Source organism: Hypanus sabinus, chromosome 14, assembly GCF_030144855.1.
Source record: "Hypanus sabinus isolate sHypSab1 chromosome 14, sHypSab1.hap1, whole genome shotgun sequence".
NCBI classification, from domain to species: Eukaryota; Metazoa; Chordata; class Chondrichthyes; order Myliobatiformes; family Dasyatidae; genus Hypanus; species Hypanus sabinus.
The window spans coordinates 81,865,692-81,880,036 of record NC_082719.1 but is presented as its reverse complement, the minus strand read 5'-3'; the positions used below and the strand labels follow the sequence as shown (position 1 = coordinate 81,880,036).

At 39.4% G+C, this 14,345-nt stretch overlaps 1 protein-coding gene across 1 annotated transcript; it reads right to left on the bottom strand.

Annotated features, from left to right (window-relative positions):
* Positions 1-515: 515 nt before the first annotated feature.
* LOC132404442 (cryptic protein-like) lies at positions 516-11,821 on the bottom strand. The gene is made up of 6 exons (XM_059988571.1): positions 11,203-11,821; positions 11,072-11,121; positions 10,586-10,765; positions 6,579-6,693; positions 5,081-5,187; positions 516-1,196 (listed from the first exon to the last, which is right to left on the bottom strand). Exons 1-6 carry the CDS (start codon positions 11,223-11,225, stop codon positions 1,018-1,020), a joined length of 654 nt encoding a protein of 217 aa, XP_059844554.1. The 5' UTR covers positions 11,226-11,821; the 3' UTR covers positions 516-1,017.
* Between the last annotated feature and the right edge of the window lie 2,524 nt (positions 11,822-14,345).

Sequence of the window (14,345 nt, the reverse complement as noted above, 5' to 3'; positions counted from 1 at the left end):
TGCAGGGCAAGTTTTGTTTTTACACAGAGAGTGATAGGTGCCTGGAATTCACTGCCAGGGTGGTGGTGGAGGCAAATATGAAAGAGGCAGTCAAGAGGCTTTTAGATATGCACATGAATGTACAGGAAGTGGAAGGAGAAGGCAAAAGAGATTAGCTTGGTTGGGCAATTGGTAACTAATTTAATTAGTTTGGCAGAACTAAAAGTTGCTCCTATGCTGTAAACCCCTGTGATGTACGTAAGAGCAAAATTAGGCCATCTGGGCCATCAAGTCTGACTGTTCTATGTTCTATGCTTTAGAAAATGGTAGTAAAGAGCTAAATGGGTACTGCCAACCTTGTTGCAGTTTTCTTTCTGCCTATATGACATTTGAGTTTACCTGCACGGCAAATTAATTACTGGATTTGATTACCTAGTGGAGATCTTTAGCCATCAGAATTAAGTAGTCATTTCCAAAACATCAAGGAACTTGTATATGATTGAACAGTAATTATCTATTGGGATAAATAGGTTTATTACAATTATATTATTGCATAACTTCATATTTTTAAAAGAAATTATATACAACATAAATAACATTTTAAGGTTATCATTGACAATATTATCCAACAATCTAACAAGCAGATTCCTTGAACAATAAAACTAGGAAAGGGCTTAATGCTATTTTCATTAAACTGTTAATCTGCTCAAGGCTGTCTTGAACAATATTCTCTCTTCAATATCACATGATTGAATCATTGCAGCACTCCCTTCTCGCCTATCTTTATGTTGTTGCAAATCAATGAAGATATCATGAAACAAACACTATATTTTACTGTACTAAGTCAATACCTCACATATAAGGTGCACTTAAAGTCTGTCACAAACATACCCTGTACCCATAATCTTTTCATGATAAAGCTGATATAGTGCTTTGGAAAATAATAGTAAGAATCCATTGAAAGGTGAACTACTATTAATATCACAGCAGCATCTTCTCATGGATGAGGATTAATTCTCTGGAATATCTGGAACACAATTAAAATGTTCCATGAACTATTTCTAATTTGTCAGACCATACATTCAAAGGTAAAAGTCCAAGAATCACAGTCGTTAAGAATATCCCAGGCAACAGTAAGCATCTTATTGGCAACAGCTGAGAACCATCTGAAATTAACTGGTAATGTCTGAGATCTTCTTTTAAATCTCCTTTAAAATCTGAAATATAAAAGAAACAGAAGGATAAGCATAGAGAAGTGGATATTCAGAATTAATCAAAAGCAAGTCAGGAATGACCTGAAAGATTTCAGATTTGCTGATGATACAAAAATTAGATGGAACAACATGCTGTGATTTGGCCAATAGATATAAATACATTTGTAGAAAAAAGACTGTCAAATGTAAGTTAATATCACCCAGCAGGTTCAAGGACAGCTTCTATCACACTATTTTAAAACTCTTGAACAGACCTCTTGCAGGATAAAGGTGAACTCTTGATCTCTCAGTTGACCTTTTCATGGCCCTTGCACCATATTTGTCTCCCTGCACTGCACTTTGAAGCTTTAAAAATACATTCTATACTATACATTCTATAAAGGTTGAACAAGTTAGGACTCTATTCATTGGAGCGTAGAAGGTTGAGGGGGGATTTGATAGAGGTATTTAAAATTTTGAGAGGGATAGATAGAGTTGACGTGAATAGGCTGTTTCCATTGAGAGTAGGGGAGATTCAAACAAGAGGACATGATTTGAGAGTAAGGGGGCAGAAGTTTAAGGGAAACACGAGGGGGTATTTCTTTACTCAGAGAGTGATAGCTATGTGGAATGAGCTTCCTGTAGAAGTAGTAAAGGCCAGTTCAGTTGTGTCATTTAAGGTAAAATTGGATAGGTATATGGACAGGGAAGGAGTGGAGGGTTATGGGCTGAGTGCGGGTAGGTGGGACTAGGTGAGATTAAGAGTTCGGCACGGACTAGGAGGGCCGAGATGGCCTGTTTCCGTGCTGTGATTGTTATATGTTATATATACTGTTTTTCCTTTTGGATTACCTCTTTGTACTTATGTTAGGGATGATCAGTTTGTAGCTGTTTGTTTGAAGACAAAATAAAGCTTTTCTCTGCATCTCAGTACACGTGACAATAATAAACCAATTAGCAATGTGGGCAAGTGTGAGGTTATGCACTTTGGTAAGACAAGTGGAAAGGGTAGAATATTATTTACCAAGCAGTACAAAGGAGATTCACCAGGCTAATTCCTTGGATGAGGCAACTGTCTTAAGCCTATTTTCCATGAAGTTCACAAGAACGAAAGAACAGGTAGAACAAAATATTTGATAGATTGGGCAATGGAGGTTTATGGAGAAATGGCACAGAAGAGGAATAGTGATCAACCATGTTCATGTAAAATGGCAAGGAAATCTTTAGGGGTCTGATTCCTGCTCCCATACATTAATATTGGTACTGGTTCTTGCTTAATGTTTCTACAGATCAAATCAATACTCAGTGTATTCAATATTTTTTTAAAAAAATGAAGGACAAAAATTAAAAACTTTCAAAAAATGGCAGTACAAAATATGTGAAGATAAGAAACATGTACATTGTGGTGGTAAGACTCCATTTTACTGTACACATGGTCCATAACAATGGGATAGAAGCTGTCCTTGAATCTGATGGTACATGCTTTCAAAGCTGATGGGATTGGGGAAAAGAGAGATTGTCTGGGTGGGTGGAGTATTTGATTATATTGACTTCTTTACTAAGGCAGCAAGAAGTATAGACAGAGCCCATAGAGGCGAGGCTGGTTCCTGTGATGTGATGTGCTGAGCCGTGTCCACAACTCTGCTTTTTGTTGTGTGGTCATGTGCAGAACAGTTGCTATACCAAGCCGCCATGCATCCTGACAGAATGTTTTCTATGGTGCATAAAAGAGAAGGTTACAATTGACAGGGACATGCCAAATTTCTTTAGGCCCCCTGAGGAAATGAAGGCATTGGCGAGCTTTGTTGGTCTTGATATCAATGAGATTAGATCAGGACAGGCTCTTGGTGATGTTCACACCTAGGAACATGAAACTCTCAACCCTCTCAAACTCAACACTGTTGATGCAGACAGAAGTATGTGCAGCCCTCCCCCTGGGAAAGGTTATTGTCATGACACCATTTTACTAAACTCTCTATCACTTTGCTGTATTCTGATTCATTGTTATTTGAGGTGGTGTCCATTACAGCGGTATCCCCTGCAAACTTGTAAATGGAGTTAGAACAGAATCTGGTCATGCAGTCATGAGTGTACAAGGAGTAGTATAGGGAACTGAGGATGCGATCTAGTTGAGCACAAATACCTATACCCTCTTAGTTCTAATTTTAATATGTTTGCATGTGAGTGGTATTGATGAGGCTCATCACCAAGAAACTTAAACTGAAAGTTTCAGGGTGTTAATTTGTTGTTCTATATTCCTTATCAGTGGAAGAATCATTCATCTCCTTTCTCCCTGCAAATTCCTTTTGTTATGTTAACCATTAACTCAGATTACATGACAAACATCCCCTCATCTGGAATTGAAAATAAATTGTTTATACAAACACTCATGGTTGCAAAGTCTCTTCAACCAAATGATTGTGCTCATGAATTTTCAGTGGACTCACAAAAAGCTCACATTGACTCCTCCAGCAAATTGCTTAAGATTACTGAAACTAATGACTAACAATTCCCGTGTAATTTTCTGTTGACAAATGTTTATTGACTGAGACAAACCAATTTTATAGAGATTAACAATTTATTCAACACACACAAAATGCTGGTGGAACACAACAGGCCAGGCAGCATCTATAGGGAGAAGCACTGTCAATGTTTCGGGCCGAGACCCTTCGTCAGGACTTCGATGGGTCCTGATGAAGGGTCTCGGCCTGAAACGTCGACAGTATTTCTCCCTATAGATGCTGCCTGGCTTGCTGTGTTCCACCAGCATTTTGTGTATGTTGTTTGAATTTCCAGTATCTGCAGATTTCCTCCTGTTAACAATTTATTTCTGTGGAGTTATTAGTTATTAATGAACACTTAAATATACTGATTTCATAGGGAATGCATAATAAATATGTTAGGTAATAACTATGTTAATTAGCAATACTTAAAAACAGTTACTTCCCTCAAACTGTCAGACTAATTAACGCCTCCACCAATTAACCCACCCCATCACCCCTCACCACTGCTACATACACACCACCTAGTGTCACTTTATGGACATAAAATCTTGAGGCCTCCATTAGCCAGGGTCAACAAAGAAGTTGTGTCCCAGCTGTCTACATGATATGCAAGCCAGGGTAGCACTATATGGAGAGCAAGCTGTTGCCCATGTCACAGGCTGCCCCTCTCCATGCGTCTGATGAATCAAAAGGATTGGCAAAGACTGATACAGTTTGGCATCGCAGGAGTTGCCAGTCAGCATTGAACTCAATGTTGGTCTGCCTTAGAGACCCCAGATCCGGATTTTTCCTCGGGGTTTACTCTTGAAGCCTTCCCCGTGAGTGGGTAGAGCCACAAGGCAGCAGAGGTTTGAGATCAAAGTTTTCCTTCTCTGAGATGACCTGCCAACCATGGATAATAAACCCTATCTGCCCAATGCAGCTAGTTTTAAGGTGCCAGTAACCCACCTTTACCTCTTCTCCTGTCGGTAGAACTGGTTCTGCTAGGCATAGTAGCTAAGCTGCATATAAAGGCCCAGAGCTGGTCCTGGTTATTGAGGCTGTTTGAGACACACATCATTCGGAGCATTTAATAGGTAGTGGGAGCTTATTCCCCACTAGCCGCCCCACGCCCCTCCCACCCCAACCCCTTCCGGTATGACAACCTTACAGAACCATATACAATCAATCGATGTACAGTCTGTCACAGTTACTTGTACATTGTGTTACTTCAAGTTCTAATGTGTTCTTTCTGCTTACTGTGTTCTTTTATGTTGCATCAAAACCAATCATTTCATTCTCCTTTACTCTCAAGTACTGAAGAATGACAATAAACAACATTGAACCTTAAATCTTGAAAAGAATCTAAAGAGTGCTATGGCAAAGCGTCCACTAAGATCAAGATCACAAGAAAAACATTCTTACCACAGTCACTCTGAGATCCACGAACACAGTGTAAAGTCCCATAGCTACACTTACACCATGTACAGTTTTTAGGCACCCATGCTCCTTCGGGAATGTAGCCACAGTTTCTGTCACAAAGAGGGAAAAAATTCATAGGCAATTATTCGGCATAAACTATCATTCAGCAAAATATAATCCAAAAGATATAATTTATTTCCCTCCAAATTTTGTGAATATATATTCCTTCTCCAGCAGGTGTTCCATTGAGATAGTCTTGAACTGCTTCAGCATACTAGTTTTTATCCTTCTTGAACCGAACGAGTGTGTATCTGCAAATTGATTGACTGTAAAAGGCTTCCCAACCAAGCCTACTTTGACTTGTAAAAGAATTATACAGATAACTAGTTAAGTTTCCTTTCTCTCTAGTCAAATTGTGATAAAGATTCATAAAACAAAACCATTTGCTAATCGGAAAATGCAAGGAAACCTAGTATTGTCTAGCCTATTGGCCAACCAACCAGGATCATTGCAAAATTTCAATTTGCTTTCCTATGTATACTAAGAAGCATCTGAAGATTTTAATTTTATGCTTCAATGTGCAGTACAAACTTGTTTTTTTAATAAATTGGAAAATGAGTTTATTATCATTACATGTATGAAGTACAGTGAAGAACTTTGTTTTGTATGCTATCCATACAGATCATTTCACTACAACAGTGCATTAAGCTACTACAAGGTAAAACAATAACAGAAAGCAGAATAAAGTGTTACAGTTACAGAGAAAGGGCAGTGCAGACAGACAATAGGATGCAACACCTCAACAAGGTAGAGTGTGAGGTCATGAGTCCATCTTGTTGTACTATGGGACCGGGACCATTCAATACTTAATATATAATAAAATATTAGACAAAATATTTAAATAGTCATGTGTATGTTACCATTATATATAATGAAAGGAGTAAAATTATGCATCAAGGATATCAGAAACCAAGATCCCCTAAATGAAATCAAAAGGATATAAAGCTTGTTATTGTGTGGTTCAGCAACACTCTTGAATATTCTCTACTGTGCTTCAGTACTATGTTCGACCTGTGTCATGACTACGTTAAAAGAATGAATATTTGGACGACACTGAATCTGTACTTGAAAGGAGAGGGGATGGGAGTTCAGGGTGGTGTTGAAAGATCAATCATTTGAATTGTACCAGTGAGAAAAAATTGTTATAGAACCAACGAGAAGATGAGAACCGCACAGTCATTAAGCATTAACAAGATAAGTGTTTTGTCATCTGGAATGCAATATATAATGACTAAATGCAGGTAACAGAATGTTTTCCTTTATTGTGGTCCTGAATATATAAGGAATGTAAACAGCACAAGTCAAGAGGAGGCAAACCTTAGGAGGAATAGCAATATTTTTCTTTTTCATAATCCTTTAAGCCTATGTAACCCATATCTACCTCAACTGTGACCAGCTGAGAGCATTGCAATTCTTAAATTAACAACACAATTGATCATACCTAATGCGCTCATCATATTCACAACTTCTCCCCACAAAATGTTTGGGGCAAATGCAGAAACTGCCAAGTACACAGGTTCCTCCATTCTGACAGCAACTCTTGTTTAGCCTGCTGCCTGGGGAAAGAAAAATAAATCATGCACCTTCAGAAATAGAGCATTGCCTGCTTTGATCCATTTCCTTTCATCAAAGAAAGATGCATGTAACTTGTAAGTTTCATTATTAGAACTTGTTTGAACCCGGTAGTTGACTTGTTGCCTGATTTAGTGAAAGCAATGTGAAAGCGAGCCATTCTGATTAAGGGTCTTTGTTTGGTTCAAATGATAAAAGAAATCATGTTTTACATTGGGCTACCAATGCTTATACAAACCAGATGCATGAACACATACACTCAGTGGCCACTTTATAAGGTACCTCCTGTACCTAATAAAGTGGCCACTGAGTGCAGGTTCGTAGTCTCCGGCTGCTGTAGCCCATTCTCTTCAAGGTTTAACGTGTTATGCATTCAGAGGTGCTCTTCTTCACACCACTATTCTAATGCATGGTTATCTGAGTTACTGTCACCTTCCTGTTGGTTTAAACCAGTCTGGCTATTCTCCTCTGACCTTTCTTATTAACTAGGCACTTTTGCTCAGAGAATTGCCACTCACTAAATGCTTTTTGGTTTTGTGCACTCACCATTCTCTGTAAACTCCTGAGACTGCATGAACATCCCAGGAGATCAGCAGTTTCTGAGATACTCAAACCACCCTGACTGGCACCAACAACTATTCCACATTCAAAAAGCCACTTAGATCGCATTTCTTCCCCATTCTGAAGAATAATTAAACCTCTTGACAATGAGGCGTTAAAACACATGCTTTAATGTGTTTAGTTGCTGCGATAAGATCAGCTGATTAGATATTTGCATTTTCAAGCATGTGTACAGGTGTACATAATAAAGTGGTCACTGAGTGGATATTTAGTCTTATGATCAATAAGATTGATCTCACCTGAACTGTTTGTTGTGTTGTTACAACTGGTTTCCTTATTACAATAAAATGCCAATCAATATCTAGTGAATCTTGATGAAAAGCACACACCAGTGGAAGCTAAGTGAGAACAGGATTGGGGTTCAGATATAATGCTTTGCATGGAATCAGAATCAGTATCACTGACATACAATATGTCATTCAAAAGGAGAGCAAAATAGTGAGGTTGTCGCTATTTTTGCATTTGTCTAATAAAACAATGCAAAGAATGGCGAATGGAGCAAAAGAACATAGGACAAGTGATGTTTTTTGGTAATGCATGCAAATATAAATCAAACAGTAAAATCAACTTGATTAATATTTACTTTTGTTCAATTTCTCGGTACTTTCCAATCAGGTGTGGCTATTTAGAAATTACAGCTCTCACTCACTCGGTTCAACAAAGCACGGGCAAGTATTTAAATTTCATAGTGATTTCTGGAGAGCATTCTGACAGGCTGCATCACTGTCATGTATGGGGGGGGGGCTACTGCACAAGACTGAAAGAAGTTGCAGAGGGTTGAAAATTTAGTTGACTCCATCTTCGGCACTAGCCTACAAAATACCCAGGACATCTTCAAGGAGCAGTGTCTCAGAAAGGCAGCATCCATTATTAAGGACCTCCAGCACCCAGAGCATGCCCTTTTCTCACTGTTACCATCAGGTAGGAGGTACAGAAGCCTGAAGGCACACACTCAGCGATTCGGGAACAGCTTCTTCCTCTCTGCCATCCGATTCTTAAATGGACATTGAACCCTTGGACACTACCTCAATTTTTTAATATATACTTCTGTTTTTTTTTGCACAATTTTTAATCTATTCAATATATGTGTACTGTAATTGATTTACTTATTTATTATTTTTTTCTCTTGTTTATCATGTATTGAACAGCTGCAGCTAAATTAACAAATTTCATGACACATGCCGATGATAATAAACCTGATTCTGAGATTTGCATTTCACCCAGGTTCAGTAGTAACAATGTTGGAAATACAATTTTGAAAAACGCATGGTCATGCACATTGGTGGTAGAAATAAATGTGGGGATTTTTTTCTAAAAGGGGAGAAAATCCAAAAATCTGAGATGCAAGGTGACTTGGGAGTCCTTGTGCAGAACACCCTAAAGGTTAACTTGCAGGTCGATTTGATGGCCTATGTCATGTTTGCATTCATTTCAAGAGGTCTAGAAGACAAGGGTAAGGATGTCATTCTGAGGCTTTATAAGGCACTGGTGAGGCCTCACCTTGAGTATTGTGAACAGTTTTGGGGTCCTCATCTTAGAAAAGATGTGCTGGCATTGGAGACGGTCCAGAGGAAATTCACAAGGATGATTCCAGGAATGAAAGGATTATCATATGAGGAACATTTGATGCCTCTGGGTCTGTACTGGCTGTAATTCAGAAGGATGAGGGGGGGTCTCCTTGAAACCTTTCTAATGTTGAAAGGCCTAGACAGAGTAGATATGGAAAGGATGTTTCCCATGGTGGGAGAATCTAGGACAAGAGGGCACAGCCTCAGGATAGAGGGGCACCCTTTCAAAACAGAGATGCAGATAATTTTCTTTAGCCAAAGGGTGGTGAATTTAGGGAATTTGTTGCCATATGCAGCTCTGGAGGCCTGGTCGTTCGGTGAAGTTAAGGCAGAGACTGATAGGTTCTTGATAGGACATGGCAACAAAGGTTAGGGGGAGAAGGCTGGGAACTGGGGTTGAGGAGGAGAAAAAAAGGACCAGTCATGATTGAATGGCTGAGCAGGCTCGGGGGGGGGGGGGGGGGGGGGGGGGGGGGGGGGGGGGGCAGATGGCCTAATTCTGCTCCTATGGTCTATGGTAACACTGGTTTCCATCGTTTAGAAAGCTGTACTTTCAAGCCCACGCCAGAGATATTGAAGTTTAATACGGGTACTAGGAGTGGGGTGGCACTGTGTTGTTTTGGGTATTTGCTTTCTACAGAGATCCTGCCTAATCAATTAGCTGAAAAGAAGGCAAAGGCTTTGCATTGTTGAAAGAAGAATTGGGATGGTTAACCAAGAGGTCTTGCTGATATATTCACTCAGCTGACAATATCAAATAAAATGGAACTCTGTCTTGGGCTCAACCTAAATGTTACATCTAAAGATGCACCTGTTTTGACGTCAAACTACGCCCAGATATCCTCCCTATAGGATAAGCTTAGAATTACCATGTACTGTAAGTATCAGGGCTTAAATAAATCCTGATATATTTCAGCATACTTCTTTTGGTTGAAAATCATAATTCCAACACATTCCATTATTCATGCAGAGTAGACACAGCAAGCTTGAAAATTCAGAAAGCTTTTCAATTCTTAACAATCTACTAAAATATAGAGTACTAACCGCTGTAAGAATAAAGTTTTCAAAATGCTCAATTAATCACAATTGAGAAACCAGTAAAAAATGGTTATTCTGGAAAACCTGGATACTGTATTGAGAAATAGCCCCTACTCCCTCACAATTTCAATTTCGTCCCGTTTAAGTCCGACAGGGTCAGTTCCGAGGGTCCAAAGCAGAAGTAAATTATCGCTTATCAGGCACTTAGTTTGAACGGGCTATTTAGCTCTTCAGACCCGTTCTGCTATTCCATTAATTTCAATTACGAATTTAAAATGCGGTCAATAATTATCTTTTGGAAGCGTCTTCTTCAGAAGATTTTCCCACCCAGCTGGTAGGACGATAATAAAACCAAGCGAGCGTGCTCTGTTTACTTAGTAAGGACTCGTTTGTTTGGATAAGGATTAAAAAGCTAAAGAGAGATTATTGAAGATGTGATTGATTGATTAGGGGGACGTGGCAATTAAAGTCAACTTGGATCAAGTTTACGACTTCTGTATGAATATTGCAGCAAAAACTGGAATATTAGTACCTATTATGCCATTTTATCGCCGTTGACAAAGAGACACACTGCCGTTAGTTAACGGCTGAATCCAAAATTAGACTCCGCAATTTTACTCGATCTGATGTTTTGATCGCCGTGACTTACTGTCCGTTAATCCAATGAACGGTATGACCGCTTCATGGCTTCGCGATTTTCGGTCTTCCGCCTGTTTGTTAAAGTGATTAAAGTGTCTTAAAGAAGATCTGTGATTTTTTTCTGTGTGTTTCTGAACAGCGGAGTCGGAAGTATCTTTATCTTCACAGTTTTGACCTTCGCAGCCTGAAACTGACCAAACATAACCGCTTGGTATTACTGGATATCCCAAGGAAAAAGTTCAAAGTAATCTTTTATCAAAGTACATATCTGTTACTGTATACAATCCCGAGATTCATTTTCTTACAGGCATTTTCAGTAAATACAAAGAAACACAATGGCATCAATGAAAGATCGCACACAAGATGGACAAACAACCAATGTGCAAAAGTAAACAAACTGTGCAGATACAAAAAGAAGTAAAATAACAATAAATAAATAAATCAATAATATCAAGAGCATGAGATGAATAATTCAAGCTTCACTTGAGTCGCTTACCAGCCTCAGTTCCCGCCGCCTGTAAGATGAATATCACCACAGACAGGAACCTGAAAGTACATCAGATAGCTGTGAATATTGGGACTAAACGTACCGGAGGATTTCGCACGTCATCCCTGCAGTAAACTTACCGAGGGACTCTTTCCAATTTCATTTTCTTGCTCAGGGGTTATAATTCACTTTTAGTCGGAAATCCGATAAATTCGAGGGGGCGCCAGTGGGAGCTGCCGCCCTCCTATTTGGGAGGTTTCAGCCCGTTCTTCAACTGCAGTTCTCACCTCCTCGCTCCCGGGCTCTCGGGAAACCAGTACAAACCTGTCCCGCCTCCACATTCAAATAAGCAGCCTCTCCATCTCCCTTTGACTTCAGAATCTCTCACTCGCTTTCATTTTTAATGTCAACATTCAGAAAGCAGCAGATCCACCCGTAGTTTCCACACTAACACACGGGAGCCCAGCGACTGCGGAGATGCCTTCGTTCTGATTTGCAGAGACGCGATCCGCGGGACCCTGCATTGATATCAGCTATAGAGAACTTTGTTCTGAATCCCTGCACTTCAAGTCGTACCCGACGCTGCATAAGTTATTCCTCAATTTATCAGCGATGACGAGAGAAGGCAGGACGTCAATCCAGGGCCAGAGAGTAATTTTAACTGGCTGGTTTGAGCGAATGTTCGATCATTGATGGCTGTTGGGCTTTGCATGCTTAGCTATTTTGAAAATGGTCACGTCAAGGTAAGGGACCACATGAAGCCACCCACTTTTCAAATGATCCAACAGGAACCTTCAGCTCTTCCTCTTTTCAGTTTAATCTTCCTTTCCCCAGATTTGCTCGCAGTTTCATTTCAGAACGGAACCGTTCTGGCGGGGATGTGACTCTAAACCGACAGCATCCAGTAGACTCGACCAGAAATTCTCCCTGATGTCACCCGGTGGCCACGGCAAAGAAATTTCCAGCAGGGGGTCACTTGGAAAGCAATTAGAGGTGAGAATCCTGGCTCTTTTTTTACTTGTTCGCCCTGGGTCATCAAGGCCAAATGTCATGACTTGTAGGAGATCGGTAAACTCGGAGATGACCCTACTATTCTTGATCTGGCCCAATATCAAAGTTGGTTTTTTAGACTAATTTCTTAATTTAGACATATAGTAAATTACATTAATATCATAGGTACAGATTTAGGTGATACTCAATTAAAAAGACTAAATTGAATTCCGTTTGGAACTTGAAAACTCGATTTTATCTTTGGATTCTAGAATTAAACAAATAGATTGTAAAAATCTGTAATGACTATGATACAAAAGAAAATAACATTTTTATTCTATTTTAGTTTGATTTTGGATGGCTTTGCTATCCTGAGACAGTATCAGATGGGAGAAGGAATGTGTATTTTAAAGCCACTCTATTAAATCACATAATCATAATACAGATACAAGATATACACCTTACAATTTTATCTAACAAAGTTTTAACTAATAAGCCTTTAGTTTTTTTCTGGGTGAACAATATATGTTATTACTGCTCCATAGTTGTATCACATGGGGAGCTATAAATCATTAACTCTTTCCATTGGTTATCTAATGCTCACTCAACACAGTTGGGAATAAAATGTGTTCCTAGAGGAGGTTTGCATTCCATTCAATGCTATCTTGTTTGTCGCAAAGTACTTGTTAGTTAGATAAAGAACATGGCATAAATGCCATTCATGGCACTCACTCAAATGGGCCTTAATTAAGTATTCTGTCTCAGGAAATATTTGTCCATTCTTTACTTTCAATACTCTCCACTCAAATTTCCTGATGGAACTTAACTGCTGAATGAATTATGAATTTACGAATGCTGTTATTTGGAAACATAAATACTTGGGTCAAGATTTGTCCCAAGGAGTTGCACCATTAGTGGAGTCTATGATCTCCCGGCTGTTCAAAGGGATGCACATTAGAGAAATATCAACGCAAACACGAGGAAACCTGCAGGTGCTGGAAATTCAAGCAACACACACAAAATGCTGGTGGAACGCAGCCAGCCAGGCAGCATCTACAGGGAGAAGCGCTGTTGACGTTTCAGGCTGAGACCCTTCATCAGAGAAATATCAACTGCTGATGCAATATCATCAACTCCATGAACGATGCCCATAGCCTGTTGATGTTCTGGCACGACAAAGACTTTGTGATGACTGTCTAAAATCTAACTTTCTGCTGTCATGAGACTCTGAGGGGCTGGGTCCTGTGTATCAGCTTCTCAGACTCTTCATTTGGAGTACTGTTTAAAGAAGGAAACATGAGTGTGTTGATGTTTTGTAAATAAAATACATTGGTTGTTGGTGAAATGAAAGGACTGATTTGATAACAATATGAATGTATAGAAAGATGTACTGCTCATATTGTATTTTATGCAGTATATTTTCATGAGTATGATTTATTTTTAAAATAAAAAAGTGGTTTGCATAAGGAGATGCATTTTGGTTTGCACAAAGCTTTTTGATCTTCATTTGTTAGGAGTATCCACAACTGAATGTCAGCATCTTGCACATTCCAAGGTGCTGGAGTTTGTACTGAAGGACACATTGAGAATCAGAGCAGCCAGCTCAAAGGCTCTGCAATAAGGACCACTTTCGTGGTCTTGCCACCACTGGACAATCTGTAAAAGCTTCTCAAATGCTTCATGACTGTTTTGTTCAAGGAACTTGTGATGTGCTCGGCTGTGTCCACAACTCTCTGCAGTCACAGGCAGAGAAGTTTGAACACCAGGCTGTGATACATCCGAATATGATGCTTTCTATGGTGAATCAGTAAAAAAATGGGTGAAAGTCAAAGGGGACATGCCAAATTTCTTTAGCCTTGTGAAGAAGTAGAAGCACTGGTGTGCTTTCTTTATATGAGGGCTGTGATGACCATATTTGGTCAATGACCATATCGGGACCATATCTGATATGATGGAAAATGGGACCTTTGACATTTCTCCATGAGAGCTAGCATGGACTTGATAGGCCAAATGTTCTTTTCTGCATTGTTCCATATGTATTTGTCAGTAAGTGTGAATTAATTTATAACAATCCCGATGGTGATTTAAGATCATTAAGCTGAAACCTTGGCAATTGTTACATACAAGGTTGGGTAAAATTGGGTGGGGGTTAATGTAAAAACATTAAGAATTTAAAACTTGACTCCAGCCACAGGTTTCAGTGGTGAACACCATCATATATTTCCTGACTCTTCTGCTCTCTCTTCTGACCTCTGACCTTCCTTTGGCCCCTCAATCTTCCATGACTGTAGCC

Bases quoted from the DNA above. Each gene is read 5' to 3' on its own strand.
- LOC132404442 (XM_059988571.1), bottom strand. From the start codon at position 11,225: ATGAAATTGGAAAGAGTCCCTCG. The intron at 5,188-6,578 runs GTATGATCAATT...TCTTTGTGACAG, and splicing joins GAATATGATGAGCGCATTAG to AAACTGTGGCTACATTCCCG. The intron at 1,197-5,080 runs GTAAGAATGTTT...TTTATATTTCAG, and splicing joins TGGATCTCAGAGTGACTGTG to ATTTTAAAGGAGATTTAAAA.